Source organism: Gymnodraco acuticeps, unplaced genomic scaffold, assembly GCF_902827175.1.
Source record: "Gymnodraco acuticeps unplaced genomic scaffold, fGymAcu1.1, whole genome shotgun sequence".
NCBI classification, from domain to species: Eukaryota; Metazoa; Chordata; class Actinopteri; order Perciformes; family Bathydraconidae; genus Gymnodraco; species Gymnodraco acuticeps.
The window spans coordinates 266,246-284,354 of NW_022990230.1; the positions used below are offsets into that span (position 1 = coordinate 266,246).

The following is an 18,109-nucleotide window of genomic DNA, read 5'->3' on the forward strand; positions in this document are numbered from 1 at the left end:
AATAAAAGTGGACAAAACAATGACCTTGTCGTTTTCTATTATTTGAATGTAAAAATGTGCTTAACTAAGTGGTAATGCACTTAAAGATCACAGCCGAGTTGGAAAACCAACAGAATCTGATGTTGTTAAAGAAATAATGTTCACTCCATGCACAGCAGCAGCCTTTCCCACAATGTTTCCTACAGGAAGGTACAAACCAAGATAGATTGGGATTTCTAAACCAGTAATATAGTAAGTAGAGGATAGCAGGCCTCTTGTGCTAATTTAAGATTGTATCAGGCTTTATCTTAAGAGCTTGTTAGGCACTAGAGAACCACATTTCTAAAATGTCAAACACTTAAATATATGGTTTATTTTCAACAATCAATTTTTCCCTGAGAAGGATCCTAACCAGAATCCAACTTGAGATGCAGCAGTTATATTGTTTAGCTTTTTACATTTGTATAATGAATTAGCTACCTGACGATATTTAAAAAACTTAAATTAAAATCTTCATTCCCAATTTTGATTTTGATGAATTAAGACAAATCCCAGGTACCCAATCAAATGACTTGTTACATACAATCAGTGAGGCACATTCAATAAAAAAGGAAAACAAGTGATGGTGGTTTGTTAACAAAGCATAGCTTTATTGTGATGGTGGAAACAGTCTATGGAACATTGACAACGTGGCAGGGACCGGATGACTATTTAGACTGCACTGCCTTCTCTGTCTTCTGTCCCTGCTTCGCGCCCTTCTTATTGTGCTTCTTAGCAAAGCGCATGTTCTTCAGGAACTTAGGGTCCACCTGCAGCAAAGAAAGAAAATTAAAGTGAGTGTTGAATTATAGTGTTGAAGTAATGAACAATTCCAAGATGCGTTTTAAAGCAAAATAATAATTAAACAGAGCGAAAGACACAAAGGCTCAAGCTGGCAAAAAACAAACAAAACACTTGTTAGAGTTTGAATGTTAGTCTTCGTCATATGTTCATATCAGGGTAAAAAGAAAAACGACATGATAGGTCTGTAAGTTAAAAATATCTGCTAACACATCATTTGCAGTTGCTGCCACTGTTGAACACTGACTGACCAGTGGCAAAGATCAGACGTACTCTCATTCAGACACAGCAGTCCGTCTTCAGCCAAATCATTCTAAACCCTTTATAAATGACAACAACCTTGATAATAATAGTAGCAGAATTTTCCAGGCACTTGTGTGCAATATGTTATCCACATGGAAGATGGATGAAGTAGCAGTTTATTATAAATGAGCACACAATCAGATCAGCTTCCAACTAAGAACATATATTTTCACATAATCTTCCAGGGGATGTGCTTAGTGGAAGAAAACGTAACTTTCACAATTCTCCAGACAAGGCTTGACATTATCAAAGTGACTAAACAACACGTATAACTAAGGATCTTCCTTACACTCAATATCATGTATGTGAAAACATACGTTCTCTAATTTAAGAATTTGAAGAAAATTGATTTCGCCAACATAATTTCTTTTTTAAATTTGCCATTCTATAGAAGTGTAAAGATCAACCCTTTCAAAGAAAATTGCATCGTGAGGAGACTTGTGATTTGTTGTTTTAAAAAAAAAGATACATGGATATGAGCCTATAACTAGTTGGGAGGCCTCATCAACTTAAAAATAACTGACTCAAGACAGCCACTTAAACAGAATAGTGTCGATAAATCTGGAATCCACATATGGACTGAAAATAAGCTCTAGGGCGGGGGTTATTGCTCAACGAGTCTGTGTTTCGCAGATTAGTTAGTCCAAATACACAAAAGCAAATGAACCACTAAAACACCTAAATCGAATAAACCGTGACTCCAAAGTTAGACTGACAAGAGTGTTACGTCTAAATACTGACCAGCTTCATGTTCACAGAAACATTCCACTTGCAGGTAACCACCTTTCATGCAAACACTTCAAATGTCCAGGTTCTCACTAAAAACCTGATTTCTGGGCTGAATGCAGACATACAACAGAAACAGTACGTACCCCCTTCAGAGACTCATATCGCTGAGATGTGGGCTTCTTGATGCCATTCCTATGGGCCTTACGAGCTGTTAAGAAAAGGACACAAACAATTACACTAACAGTTTATACCAAACCTTGCAACATCCACTTCTGCAAAGACCACTTTACAAGATGGATAGTGGTGGTGCATGTAAAGTCAGTCAGACATTTGTGTTACAGCTTTCAAAAGTAAGCTCCTCAAAGAGTAAACTTCACACTGCAATAATACTTACACTGGTTGTGGGTTGTGTGATTCTTTGACTTGGCCATTTCGACACTTGTTTATCTGAAGAAAGGAAAAAGTAGACGTTAGTCTTTATTCAGCATGTTTTGTGCATGTTTGAATCGCTAGCCGGTAGCACAGGAAGCTTTGCAGCATGTAAACAGATGCGTTGGTTCAAAGACAAACTAGCAACAATTATAGCAGGGAAGTGTAATTATAAATGTGCATACAAGACCAAAAATATGCTATTAGACTACAAGTGAGCATTTTAGTGCACTGCGTTGAACTGAACGCTAGCTGCTTGGCTTTCGGCGGCGTTAGCACTTTTCAAATGTAAAATGTAACCATTAATGATGATCAAATCTTATACATATTGCCGTATACATATGAACAATAAGGTTATGTATCACACTCGGTAGCTGTTGGTGTATTTGAGTGTAAAATACACGAAGATTGATGAAGATTTTAAAAGTGCACATAGATGGGAAAACTCTGTACCTGCCACACGAACAGACGACAACCGGAAGAGGAAGAAAACTTGACCCCGCAGAAGAAGAAGAAGAAGATTATGAGATCAGCGCCGCCTGCAGATGGTTTATGGAACTACCGGTGAGAGCCCTCAACTGACCACATGATGTCACCCTGTGCACACATATGACAGCCACCCTCTGTGTGTGTGTGTGTGTGTGTGTGTGTGTGTGTGTGTGTGTGTGTGTGTGTGTGTGTGTGTGTGTGTGTGTGTGTGTGTGTGTGTGTGTGTGTGTGTGTGTGTGTGTGTGTGTGTGTGTGTGTGTCAAAAAGAACACAATATATTACAGGTATACACACCTTACCTACCTTCACTAAAATAATTCATTAATAAATCATTTTCAGGGGTACAAACACAAGGTGATCCCCAGTGTGTCTCTTTATCCAAAAAGATATGTCACAATGTAAACAGAATTGTATCCTTCCTGTCTTTCCTCTCATAACTTTGTTTCTGTTTTCCTTTTCATATAAGCCTTAACTCTTTGATGTGCAGTAGAGAGCTCTTTCATACACAAAAAAACATTAAGGATGAGTCTTACACATGTATAGTTATTGATCAAACTTGATTGAAATACCCATTGAAATCATTCATAATCTGTACAAACTGTAAAGCCCACTGAGACAAATGTAACATTTGTGATAGTGGGCTAAATAAACTTTGATTGATTGATTGAAAGTCAGAATTGAAGATTTGGACATCATGATTTTGACTTAAAATTGCACAATAACTAATTTTCCATGAACCTTAAACAGAAGCAGGCTGGTGTTAGATATTTAGCTCAAATCATCTAGCATTATTCATTTGTAATTTAGACTAAAAGATACATGTTTTGCTTAAAATATTTGTTGATATCATACTTTTTCTAATATTGTTTACTTGGTGGGTGTCTACCTGATATTTAGTATTTTACTTAATATATTTTCACACACACACACACACACACACACACACACACACACTGGTTCATACACCAAGTGATTTTTGTAAACAAGTCCCTAACTTTCTCTTTCTCCTTTCATTCTCAGGTCAGCTCATTCATTTACAGATTTGGGTACATGTGTTATTTCATATTTTCTGCTCTGATAGTGGTCAAGAGAGGATTGGTTTCCTTTTCCTGTGAGATTCTTCACACATGTAGTGTTGTTGGTGTGGGAGCGGGAGCTTATACTGTACTGCAAAATATCTGTGAATATGTTCTCAGTTATCCGTGTGAAATCTTTTTTAATGAAGCCAGATGATCTCGCTTTATTCACTGATAATTCTTCAAACAAACAGCTCCAGATAACTTGGATTGGGCTCTATCTATCTATCTATCTATCTATCTATCAATCTATATATCTATCGATCCATCTATTTATCTATCTATCTATCCGTCTGTCTGTCTGTCTATCTGTCCATCCGTCTGTCCCTAATTGTTATCTATTCTCTGTTCACACACTTTTCAACACCTACACACACACGTTCAGTTCTCTGAGGACCGACACTAATTTAATTAGATAAAAGAACATGAAGGTCTTGTCTGCTGTACTGAGATATTACATGTCTGAGAAAAATGTCCAACAAAAGGAAAGACAAATCATTGCATGTCCACCCGCATAATTTGTTATGTTTATTAGACATGTGTCCCTGATATTGTATTGCCTATTCGATATAATAGAAACAGTTGAATTACTTTTACATCTCCATTTGATGCCGTGATCCGTTTGTTGTCATTCTCTCTGTTCTGTACCAAAGAATGGTCTAGTGTCAGGAGGATGTTCTAGTTTAAGATCACAGCTAGTGTAAACGATAATGATGGTTCTGCGGAGTGATTTACTGTAAGAGGGACATATTGTACTGTTTACTCCACTGCAATTATATCACAGCTACAGCTAATGGTTACTTTACACTTTGAGTAAGATTTCGTATCAGATAAACACATCATATTAAAAAGTCCGTAGGTTTAAGGGTTGATCAGGATGGGACCTGGTTGCTACATTCATAAGTGTGTTGTATTTGTATGAATTCTTGATAAATGTTTTACTTGTATGTGATTTGCACTTTGTATATGTGTTTTTTAAATGTAAATGTTAATGAACTAACTTGTGTAAAAAAAGGTTTCATGTGAATAAAGTGTCTCACTGTCAACTTTACTCGGTACAGCTGCAGAATATAATAATAATATAAAAAACACAGTATACAGGCCTGCAAAAGCATTTATAGTTCATCATGTTTTTTGGAAACGTGGAGCTTAATCTACTACTGATATAGCACAGCATAGTTAAAGGTGGTATTGCACTGGAATACATTACATTACATAGTTTTGTTTCTCAGTTTTTGTCCATTTACATGAAGTTGGTATTCTGTTTTACAATTCTAACCTCTCTGCTTTACTTTCTTTCACTTTAACCCCCCCTTTTCTAATTCATGAACCATCTTCCCATGCTCTCTTTTTCTTTGCCTCCAACTCAGTCATTTGCTCGTTTCTCACTTGACACTTCTCTCCCAGTTTTACCCCTGAACTCACTCTGTTTGCTCTCCGGCTCCCTCTTTTGCGCTGCTTCCCACCCACTTTCATTTCCTTTTCATCTGTGAGAGGAAATCTTGTCTTTGAGCAGCAGAGCATCAATCCCTCAGGGACTCACTTCACCTCAACACATGAAAGAATCTGCTTATTATGACTCTGGATTTTGGAGGCACAACCAAACAGAATGGAAGATCCACGAAGTGTCACATACACATATGATAATGAATATAAGAACATGGGGAGAACACCAGAGTATTGAATACTTAAAATGAAAGGAACATGTTCTTTATTTGGGATTAAAAAGTTAACAAATACCCAATTGTACATGAATGTGTTTACTGTAAGGTCTTCTTGACTGCTCATAGTGCCCTGAATGAGAGCTAATGAATGGTTTTCCAAACATTTGGATCCAACATATGGATCAACTGAACATGCAGCCACCACACTCTGGTCACGCCCTGAAAAGGAGCGCACTTCCTACACATCTACAATGACCAAAATGCATTTGAGCGTGCAAAAGTTCTGAAAAGTTGCCTTAAACAACATAATCAATGATTGTTAGGTCTGACTGCCCAGCAGGAAGAATTTGCAGAGGTCGTGTATTTGTGCAAAACCGTCACCTACCCTAGCACAACAAAACACTTGACTGTGCTCCATCAGATGAAATCACTGGTATATCACTCGCTAAGTCACTCCACTTCACCATCAAGCTGGTATTGACTCTGAATGATTCTCTCACTCTTGCTGTGTGAATTATGTGTGTGTGTGTGTGTGTGTGTGTGTGTGTGTGTGTGTGTGTGTGTGTGTGTGTGTGTGTGAGAGAGAGCTTGTGTTTTGCACTGGAGGTAGGTCCTGAATGCTCAAGTACAGATATTGTGTTTGAGACATCTGTCCTGACCTGCAGCTCAGGCAATAATTCATTGCACACTATCTCTCTTTTATACTGTCTACTGTAGCTATCAATCTTCCATTTAGGCTTTAACGTTGCTTTGTTGCACTGATTTAATTCATTATGCTCTAAAGATCGACAATAGTGTATGGATATAAAAAGCAGAATGAAACATTTTAAGAGCAGAGGAGGGAAGCGGTTTGTATTTGTGCTGGGAGAAAACAAGGGGGCGGTCTTGGCTAAGATCAAGTGTTCCTATTGGTTAATGAGAGGAAATGAATGGAAGGACGCTGATTTGAATGAAGGCCTTCAGGAGATGAAGCACCATGGATGGAGGGAGCAGGAAGAATTTATTCTCTTCCACTCTTTGTCCATCCATCCATCTGTCTCTCCTCCGTTAATCCTCCCCAACGCTTAGGCTCAGCTCACACGCTCTCTCTCACACACACACACACACACACACACACACACACACACACACACACACACACACACACACGACCACAAGAACAAGTTAGAGCTTAGTTAGGGCTCAAGCAGGGCATTAACATGTGATTCCACACTGAAAGTATCATTTCTATTTGTTTAATACTGTAAAACACAACAGCTGTTCTTTTTTCTTCGGCCACTTGGGGGCAGTAGAAACAAGTTACAAACACATATTATCGAATTGGTTAGAAAACACTTTCCCCAGAAACATCCAGCTAACTTTTAGAACAAATAGAAAACAAAGTGTATTTTTGTATACTTTAATTTGAGCAACATAAACATATAGTCCATAAAACCTTTTTTTCATAACAAAATAACACATTTTTGTCTCCACACAACTAAAGTACAAGAATATGGTCCAACACATTTACATTAACTTTTTAATTGTCAATACTCTTTTACAAGGAGAGTACAAATCTGACATTTTAATTCAGCAAGCCAAGATTCTTTGATCAAATACAGAAACGTTTAATTGTAAAAAAAAACACATCCAATCGCCTCTGTTCTACACTTTCTTGTGGCTCATTTTGTTCAGAGCCTGCGTTCAATGTGCATTGGAAATATTAATACTTTGTTTATGTCTTTTATTTAATATCCCTGAGAGAACAAAAGAGAAAAATTAAGGCAGTGTACAAAGTTTTTCTTTTTTTCAAACAAATACATTATTCAAAACATGATTTTCAGCACATCCAATATTTTTTTAAATGCATGCAAAATAAGGCTTTTTCTCTATTTAGACAACCCAAAAACTGAGACATGCTATCATTTCTTCCAGTATTCATCACTGAAATGTGTTTGTCTCAGGCCTTCCTGCACTCAATCAAAGTCATTCAAAACTCAGCACCCAGAAAATGAATGTGAGCCATTAAATATGATTACATTATCCCTGTCCCTTTTCATTGTCTCATAATGAATGCACTTGCTGATTATAAAGTTCTGTTTCTAACCACCAAAGATAATGCAACTTTACAACACACAATAACTCACACTGATTCACTCTAACATATTTTTCTTCCATAGCTTCATGTAACTGAATTTCCGAATGCTCGTGTGAATATATGCAATAATTATATAATCCACCAGTAAACAGGATGTATAGAAATGATAGAAAGCAGTTTCATGTAACCGACCTCCTTTATACGCAGACGTTATTCATTCTATGATAGCGTTTGTGGCTCCTCCAGAAAGGCTGATGCAGAACTTTTGCGAGGACAGTCTCCATATCACAGATTACAAAGAAAAATGTGTAAAAGTGATTCACCTGTTAAATAATTGACCAAAAACTGAATGCACACACATTTGTATCAATCACACATTCAAACAGTGCACACACATTTGCTGCACATACACATATATGAATTCTCACAACACACCTACGCACACAAACTCGCACACAGTGCAGCTCAACTCAGTATTGGATATTTTTTAACACAGTGTTGTTGGGTAGCGCGTTATACAATATGTGTCAGGGACAGCCAGTCTCACTCTGACCTGCTTTCTGTCTCAGTGGGAAGGTAGGAAGAGACCGGCCTCACAAACAGGCACGACTCACTATTGTCCTTCTAGAGAAACAGAGAGAGAGATGAAGATTAAAAACAATCTTCTCTGCCACTGGGCATTTATAATGTATTATACTGCAAAGATACTCAAACTTAAAATGAGCTATTGGTGTTGAAAGAAAACACAGTGGGGGTGTTGTGATGTGAGATGCCCTTCATATGAAAATAAGTAATAAGCAAGTATTCATGCTCTTTAAAGGAGGTTTTGAATTAAATAACACATGGTTTTAATGAGATTATGACACGTTGTTATCAGTGACCTTTAACATTTAGATCTAGCTCAAACTGTATATTTAAAAAAAAAAAAAGCACACATCAAATGCAGTAGATGAGTGTCAGGGATGCAGGCAGATCAAGCAAACAAAGCCTATGGAAATAGAAACAAAATCCTTCAAACTGACAACAGGGCAATATTTATTATATTACACTTTCTCGTGAATGAATTAGTTTAGACTATTACAGCTACTCTAAACTAATTCATTCACGAGAAAGTCATTACAGAGTAAGCATAACTAAACAAGCATCAAATGATGAATCATCATAGATTTATTCAGGTGTTGTTTGAAGGCAAGAGGAGGAAGACAAGCTATGGAAACTATTTGTTTTGTTCTTTCATGGCATTCCAGTAATGAATAGTGTCACTTATCTTTTAATTAGAAACATTAGTTTCCCTAAAGGAAAAGTAGGTGTGCACTCTACCACAATAATGCACTTTGGTTAATAGAAAATAGATCATCTGTGTGATTGTATTTAATTCTGTTAAACACATACTGCAGTGTTTGGGAGAGCGTATCTGTTAGGAACCGTGACTCACTGATACGAGGACTCAATTGCACAACCCGGAGACGAAAAGGTTTGAAGAAAAATAAACTTTAATGGATCAAAAAACAAAGAAACACTCTTTCCAGAGGGAGTGACAAAACGGTCACAAAACAAAACGCTCTCATGGAGGATATCAAAAAAGGTACTTGGTCTCTCTATGGCTGCTTGGATATGACTTATTGGCATGACGAACAAGACGAACTGACAACAGACAAGGGGAGACAGGACAATATATACAAGAGGTAAGTGGGAACAGGTGGAAACAATCAGGGGCGGGGCAGACGCTGACGATGGCGGGAAACAAGAACCAAGGAAGTAAAGGCACCTGGAATGAGACAAGAGGCGCATTCACACTGCGGTACTTTTCCCACAAAGGTTCATGTGAACTTAGTTCATGTGAACTCTTTTATCGCGTTCACAAGAAGCTGCTGGGAGTCCCAGCAGTTTCTACTGAAGCCAGTCCCCAACTCCGGGGACTTCCGGCCGGGGACTTTGGGCGGCAGTATACGCCGTGAAGTGGTTTGCGGCCTGCCAGTAAACCCAAAGCAGAAGAAGAAGAAGTGACGTCAGCGGCTTCATTTGCCTCATCGGGACTTATTCCGGTGTGAACGCGACCTGTACTTAGTTCATGAGAACTAAAGAGTTCTCTTCTCATGAACCTTTGTGGGAAAAGTACCGCAGTGTGAATGCGCCCAAGGAGTACAAAATTACATTACATTACATTGCATTTAGCTGACGCTTTTGTCCAAAGCGACTTACAATAAGTACATTCGACCAGGAAGACACAACCTTGAAGAAAACAGAATCATATAAGTATATCAGGTTTCATAGAGCCAAACATTTCAAGTGCTACTCAACTGGCTTTAGGTAATCCAGTCCTTTATTGGTATAAAAGTGCTTCGTTAATCGTTCTAACGCTCGAAGTGGAGTCGAAAGAGATGAGTTTTCAGTTTGCGCCGGAAGATGTGCAAGCTATCTGCCGTCCTGATGTCAATGGGGAGCTCATTCCACCATCTTGGAGCCAGGACAGCAAACCCACGTGTTTTCGCCGATGGGAACTTGGGTCCCCCTCGCAGCGAGGGCGCAACGAGTCGTTTGGCTGATGCAGAGCGTAGTGCACGCGCTGGGGTGTACGGTTTAACCATGTCCTGGATGTAGGAAGGGCCAGATCCATTCGCAGCACGGTAAGCAAGTACCAGTGTCTTGAAGTGGATTCTAGCAGTTACCGGAAGCCAGTGAAGGGAGCGGAGGAGCGGAGTGGTGTGGGAGAATTTAGGAAGGTTGAAAACCAGACGAGCCGCTGCATTCTGGATGAGCTGCAGAGGTCGGATGGCACATGCAGGTAGACCAGCCAGGAGGGAGTTGCAGTAGTCTAGGCGTGAGATGACGAGAGCCTGGACCAGAACCTGAGTCGCTTTCTGAGTCAGCTGGGGACGTATCTTCCTGATGTTGTAAAGCGTGTATCTGCAGCAGCGGGTTGTAGCAGCGATGTTTGCAGTGAAGGACAGGTTGTTATCTAGGGTCACACCCAGATTCCTTGCAGTCTGAGTCGGGGAAACAACTGAGGGTGCCGATGTTGATTGTCAGGTCAAGAGTTGGACAATCTTTTCCCGGGAGGAAGAGCAGCTCAGTCTTGTCAAGGTTGAGTTTGAGGTGGTGAGCAGACATCCACTGAGAGATGTCAGCTAGACAAGCAGAGATGCGTGCGACGACCTGGGTCTCTGAGCGGGGAAAGGACAGAATTAATTGGGTGTCGTCAGCGTAGCAGTGGTAAGAAAAACCATGCGGGCTAATGACTGAAAATAAAACAGGAAGTGAAACAAACAAAACAAACATGAACGTGACAAATACATAACAAACTAACATAATTGACGGGACAAAACAGTATCCAAAGAACAAGCAGGGGCATTCTTTGTATAAATATGGAAGGTTACTGTAAAGAAAGTATATTTAGAAGTTGATCATTGTTTTTGATGAAGTAGTTCACCTTAGACATGAATAACATGCTTATTTTTGACCTATTGGTTATTCTCTGTGAAAAGAAACAGTGAAATAAATAGGCATCGTCTCTTTCAAGGACAGGCTCTTGAGAGAGTTAAGTCATATGACTTAACTCTCTCAAGAGCCTGTCCTTATATATATATATATATATATATATATATATATATATATATATATATATATATATCAATGGGCTTTGTGTGCTCTGGGTTAGTTCTTATTATTAACCCTGCTTCTTTTCTTCAAGCCTGGACAAAAACACTTGCCAGTCCGATTCAGCGATCTCCTTTGTATTTGTGGTTTTGAAACCCTTTTCTCTGAGAATCTATGTACCAGACATTTGTTTTAATTAATGTGTTCAAACCACCACAGATCAGTCAGTTTCCAACTAGTTTGTGTTTTTGCTGAACTTTTTGTTCACATGTGTCACATGTCAACATGATAAATCAGATTGACCAGAGATACTTTCAATCAACTTACTGAAAATTAAAACCACAACATGTAGTCAATATTGTAGCTGTCTATTTCAAATACTGCATTTTAAGCTGCTACACCACTTTCATTTGTAGACACCAGACACTTTCCCACCACCCAATTTAATATCATTCAATGGCAAATTTAGTAATAATTCACTGATTGCATTTCTGTTTTATAACAAACAAGTTGTCATATTGACACCCTCAGAATTCAAATAAAATGCATTTTGGTATTCTTTTTATTGTGACATTGCTTCAGACCCTACAGGTGCCCTTAAAACTTGGAAACCCGCTGATGTCGTTGTGAGGGGGAAAGTAGGTCTCATCTTGTTAATCACACTGCAGTGTGCTGCTAGAATTCAGGGATCACCAACTACATTTGTCCAAGGGCCAAAATGTATCCAATAGACACTATCGCGGGCCAGCGAATTGTATATAGTCCAGAATTTTTAAAGTTGGGGGGGGGGGGGGGGGGGGGGGTTATTGAGTGTTCTGTAATCAGTTACTAATACTGAATACATGGCTCTGAAAGTAATCAGAATACAGTTACGTGTCTTAAACGTTGGAATCGGTTTAACGTATTCAGATTACTTTTGGAATACTTTCTTTTTCCATAACAGATGGGTATGTTTTGGTGAACAGGAGACACGTATTTTACTGTTTTAATGGCTTATCAAGAACTCAAACACAACATCTTGGTGTCATTCTGGACAGCTCTCTCTCATCTGCACCACACATAAAAAACATCACCCGGACTGCATTCTTTGTACTGTCTTAAAACCTTTCCTTAGAATATGTTGTGAATTGTAAGGTGTCCTTGGGTGCTTTGAAAGGCGCCCCTAAATAGAATGAATTATCATTATTATTTATTATCTGAAACGATGTTATAACTTTTAAAACTTTTTCCAGTCACTTGCCCCAGGCATTCAGCAGCAGCAGGCCATTCACTTTGATTTGATCCCGTTATGAAATGTCATCATTTCGACAATAAAGAAATGTTACATAAACGTTATCTTGCACATTTTATCTAACCATCTCCGTTTCTAACTTCAATATATTTTAAAAGAGACCTCTCTCTCATCTGCGTGCGGGGGCGGGGCCTCACAGACGCGCTGCATCTCTCTCTCGCTCACAGACATGCTGCAGCGCCGTGCAGTGTGCACACAGCTCTGCCGGTAATGAATATTACATTTTGTGAGGAAATTTTTCCACCAATAATTCCAATAAGTATTCCAACATGTATTCACTTCAGGTTTACTAAAGTAACTGTCATCAGATTACTCGTTTTTCAAATGTAACGCCAGCTGAATACAGTTAGCCTACTTGATTTTTGTATTCTGATTACGTAACGCCGTTACATGTATTCCGTTACAACCATAGACTGTATATATAAATGGACGTAGTGTCCGTGACGTCACCCATAGGATTCTGCAGAGTTGCCGTGAAGGCGGAGTCGGCCACTAACGGCTCGACTGTGACGTCAGAGTCTAATCCCGCCTGCTCCAAATAAGGGCAAAGAGGCGGAGCCGAGGCGGGACCTGCAGCCTCCGAACTGGAAGTAAACAGAGCTAGCTCAGGCTAAGAAGCTAAGCTAACATGAAATACATGCATACCAAGTTACTGCAAACAGTGTAGTTCCCCTATATAAACGTTACATTCATAATCAAATGAGACAATCTGCAAGAGAATTAGCTATATTTTGTTATTCTTAATGCTTGTCATTCACACGTTGAGAAAAGACGGACTCCACCGCCCGGACCTAATGGAGCCGCAGTGGGCTAGCTCCGGGACGCCGGCTGGAGCTAGCCCCCTGCGGCTCCGTTAGCTCCGGCGGCCACCACTGGGATAATTGGGTCACCTATTAACATTTGCTCCCGTTTAGCATTATGGGGTCATAGCCATATAACTATAAAAGTCTTACCCAAGGCTGAATCATAAACTAAAATGTATATGTATGCATAAAGGGTTACGTCCTTAGCTGGCTAATAAGTAACAAGCTAAGCTACCAAGCACACAAACACCTGCGAACGGGGGTTAACATGTATAATATTATCATTTTAGACTTCTTGGAAGTTATGTTAGTACTCAAGCGCACAGCACGACATTTTAATTGTCTGGTATACAATATTCCCTAAAAGGCACAATCACCACGAACACGGCTAAATCCTACCTGGAGGGGAGAGAACAGATGGAGGTAAACGGTACTCTGTCGTTCCCCCCCCCTCCCAGTGAGCTGTGGTGTTCCACAAGGAAGCATATTAGGTCCGTTACTGTTCCTAATTTATGTAAATGACATGTCATCAGCATGTGACTGCAACTTGTTCCTGTTCGCGGACGACTCAGCCCTGCTGGTCTCTGACAGGAACAGGTTGCAGGTTGAAAAACCCTCAGCTCCGAGCTCGGCAGAATCTGCACCTGCTCGCCGATAATAAATTATCATTACACCTGGGTAAAACAGAGTCCATTCTCTTCGGTTCGAAACATAATCTCAGCAAATCCGACGACTTCTCAGTTGCAGTGGGCGACATTATTGTCACAAGTAAGAAGGAAATTACATACCTAGGATCTATTCTTGAGGCAAACCTCTCCTGTGACAAAATGGCATCCAATGTAATAAAAAAAGGCAATCAAAGAACTAGATTCCTATACCGGATCTCCTCTCTGGTAAACAAAAACACCCTGAAAACTCTGGCAGGAGCACTCATTCAAGGGTACCATGACTATTGCTTGCACGTCATGGTACCATAGCACCTCCAATGCGCTAAAATAAACTCAAACATCGCAAAATAAACTGTCAGACTACTGCTTGACCTTTCATCTAGAAACCCACCTCACCTCTGCCCACTTGACAACCTAGGATGGCTTAGAGTAGACGACAGAGTACAGCTACTTGCAATGGGCCTGGTCTACAAGATCCACTAACACCTCTATGGTACCCATGTACATGTCAAAATTATTCCCAAAGGTCAAGGAATACCATGATCATAACACCAGAGGGAGCTCCACAATCAGTGAAACCCAGATTTGGCACAAAAAAGGGGGAAATACACGTTTCGCAATTATGCCACATCAAGGTGGAACGCTCTTCCCACAACTGATAAAGGAAAGTAAAACTATACTTACCTTCAAAAACCTCTCTTAAAGAGCACCTTCGGGGGAGAGCATTGCAAAACTGGCCCCGGTAATGGTACAAATCTCAACCTGTCGTTCAATGGACAGCTTCCCCCCCCCCCCCCCCCCCCCCCCCCATCTATGTATATACTCGCATTTTAGACTCTGTTACTAACTGTATATTGTAGACTTGGTATGTCTTAAATGTCCGGTTAGGATGTATTAGAACGAAATCTAAAATGAAAATTGTAAACAAGCAATCTGTATGTAAAAAAAACCACCTGTATGTAAATTGTAAATAAGCCATCTTGTATGTCAAATATGTCTTATATAGTCCTTAAATGACATGATGAATTGGAAATGGGGGGACCCTGATGTAAACAAGACGAAAGTCTTTCTCTGGTCTGCATCCCCTTAACAATTGTATGTTTTGAGCTGTACTGTACTGTACCCAATATACAAGCTGTTAATAAACTTTTCAATCAATCAATCAATCAAAGCTAAAGGGTCAAGTACAGTATTAACTAACGTTGTAGCCTCTATGGTTGTAGCCTAGCAGAGTGGACAAGTTGCTGTTAGCTGACAGTGAGGCATGTACTTGTCCATCAACGTGACCACGCCCTAATTTATGCAAAAACGTTAAGACCTAATATAAATAAAAGGGTCGTGTTAGAAAACAATTCACTCACAGATTCATAATCATGAAGGTGGAATCTAACTATATCGATAATATAGCATCCATGGGTAGAAACATGTTTTTTTCTGCTGTAAAGTTGGGCATTTTAACATGGGGGTCTATGGAAATTGCTCCTTTCTGCAGCCAGTCCCTAGCGGCCCATGTATGAACTGCAGTGTGTGGCACTTCCGTATTGGCTTCCCGGCTGTTCCCCAGAGTTTGCCGCTTGGTTACAACCCAACCCTGCTTCTAGGCTACTGTCCCGTAGCTCCTGCCTCTCTGTTGGACTCTGTCGCAGCAGGGCTACTGCTGTGGTGCGGAGCGCACAAACCAGACTCTTCACAACGAAGGATCACTTCTTCTTCAAGGCAGGGAAGGTTTTGCAGTACGCAGTCTACTGTCCCGCATCTGCTGCCTCTCTGTTGGACTCCGGTACGGCACACAGTGGTTACTGCGCAGTAACCACGCCGCAGTCACCCCCGTCGTGCGGGCCGGATGAGAATGTCTGGCGGGCCGGATGTGGCCCGCGGGCCGCCAGTTGGTGGTCACTGTGCTAGATGAAGGTGTTGATTAAACATGTTGGCAGGAGGGGAAAAAGCTGCAGCTCCGCCTGAGGGTTTCTTTTTTTTATGCTGAGGGAATTTTAGGGTCAGCCTAAAAATGTTGTGCAAACTATGAGGGGCCGTACAGGCCGTAATTCATACTGGTCCTTTCACGCACATACATTCTTCTTTTACATACATATATTTTCACTCTTACATACATACATTCTCCTTTTACATACATATATTTTCATTCTTACATACATACATTCTCCTTTTACATACATATATGTTCACCTTAATACATACATTCTCCTTTTACATACATATATTTTCATTCTTACATACATACATTCTCCTTTTACATACATACATTTTCACTCTTACATACATACATTCTCCTTTTACATACATATATTTTCACTCTTAAATACATACATTCTCCTTTTACATACATTTATTTTATAATATATGCATGTCTGAAGAGAATATATGTATGCAAGAGAAGAATGTATGTATGTGTGAAGACAATATATGTATGCAGTGAAGAATGTAGTATGTGGAAGACAATTATGTATGTGAGAGAAGAATTTATGTATGTGTGAGAGAAAGTATAGTGGAAACGGAAGGAGTATGGTTGAAACGGAAGGCAGGTCATTCTTGCGCTGTGATTGGCTCAGAAGGTCGAGCGGGGCGGGCTCATGTTCAGAACTTCTGATTCAAATCAACATGATGGAGGGAGAGGGTTAGGGTTAGATGACTCCGTGTATCTACGGACCACTTGTTTTTCTTTATTAAACAAGTAAACGGAAGAGTGTCTGCGAGGCGTTTTGCTTTTTACCTTACTAAATGGTCTAATGGTCATTGTAGCGAGGGGGGGGGGGGGGGGGGCGCGATACTCGCGGAAGTGATTTCAAAACAAAAGCACTCGTTTGCTTGGAACGTTGAACATAATTATAAACAAGGGGAAACAAGGTGAATTTAGCTATCACAACGAAAACGGCCAACACACACATTGAGGCCAGAAAATGAATGTTATTAAGGCTGTAAATATAATAAGCATGTGTCTAAAATGGACAACATTGTTAGGAGATTTAAACTATACAGCGATTCTGCACTGCGGTCACTCAGCCGTCTCTCGCGTTTGTCTTTTCAAATCAGCTGCTCTTCATATTTTACAAATATTTTTTACTGAAAGTTCTTAATAAAACAGACACTGTTGGACTCAAGGGGAGAAGAATAAATGGACAACATTGTTAGGAGATTGAAACTATACAGAGAGCCGTTTTTTCAAATCAGTAGCTCTTCATTTTCTTTTTACAAATATATTTGACCACAAGTTCTTCATAAAACTGACACTGTTGGACTCGGTACTAGTTTGACTGCTACTAACAATACATTGAAGTACTTTTACTGTGTACTTTGTGAGAAATACTCTGTCAAAGTCCCCTCCATATAGCACATAATCTAATGCATCAGTCCGTCCCAGGCGGGAGTTTATAAACCAAAGAGTAACCGCCCTTACGGCACGCTCTGATAAGTAAAGCGAACGCACCCGCAAGGACACCTGGCCAGGGATGTGACAGTTTCAAGGGTTGACAAAAATGTTCCTTAAAACCCCTAATGCTTGCTGCAATCTACGCGATTCATCTCCCTCCATCATGTTGATTTGAAATCAGAAGTTCTGAACATGAGCCCGCCCCGCTCGACCTTCTGAGCCAATCACAGCGCAAGAATGACCTGCCTTCCGTTTCAATCATACTCCTTCCGTTTCCACAATACTTTCTCTCTCACATACATACATTCTTCTCTCACATACATATATTGTCTTCACACATACATACATTCTTCACTTGCATACATATATTCTCTTCAGACATGCATATTATAAAATATATGTATGTAAGAGGAGAATGTATGTATGTAAGAGTGAAAATATATGTATGTAAAAGGAGAATGTATGTATGTAACAGTGAAAATATATGTATGTAAAAGGAGAATGTATGTATGTAACAGTGAAAATATATGTATGTAAAAGGAGAATGTATGTGCGTGAGAGGACCAGTATGAATTATGGCCTGTACGGCCCCTCATAGCAAACACTGTCTGCTGATCAGATGTTTTTTTTGACTGGTGTTTAAAAAAATCCTAAATACATGAAAATACAATCTTCTCTGCAAGTTTAACGGAAACTGTGTGTGTTTATAATGCCTAAGGCGCTTACAAATATTGAAAACACAAACAAAAAAGAGTAACATTGGAAGGATTACATTA

At 39.8% G+C, this 18,109-nt stretch overlaps 1 protein-coding gene across 1 annotated transcript; it reads right to left on the bottom strand.

Annotated features, from left to right (window-relative positions):
- Positions 1 to 602: 602 nt before the first annotated feature.
- rpl29 (ribosomal protein L29) lies at positions 603 to 2,807 on the bottom strand. Its single transcript, XM_034218900.1, has 4 exons — positions 2,734 to 2,807; positions 2,246 to 2,298; positions 1,995 to 2,059; positions 603 to 788 (listed from the first exon to the last, which is right to left on the bottom strand). The coding sequence occupies exons 2-4, from the start codon at positions 2,280 to 2,282 to the stop codon at positions 687 to 689; spliced, it is 204 nt and encodes a 67-aa protein (XP_034074791.1). The 5' UTR covers positions 2,283 to 2,298; positions 2,734 to 2,807; the 3' UTR covers positions 603 to 686.
- Positions 2,808 to 18,109: the final 15,302 nt, after the last annotated feature.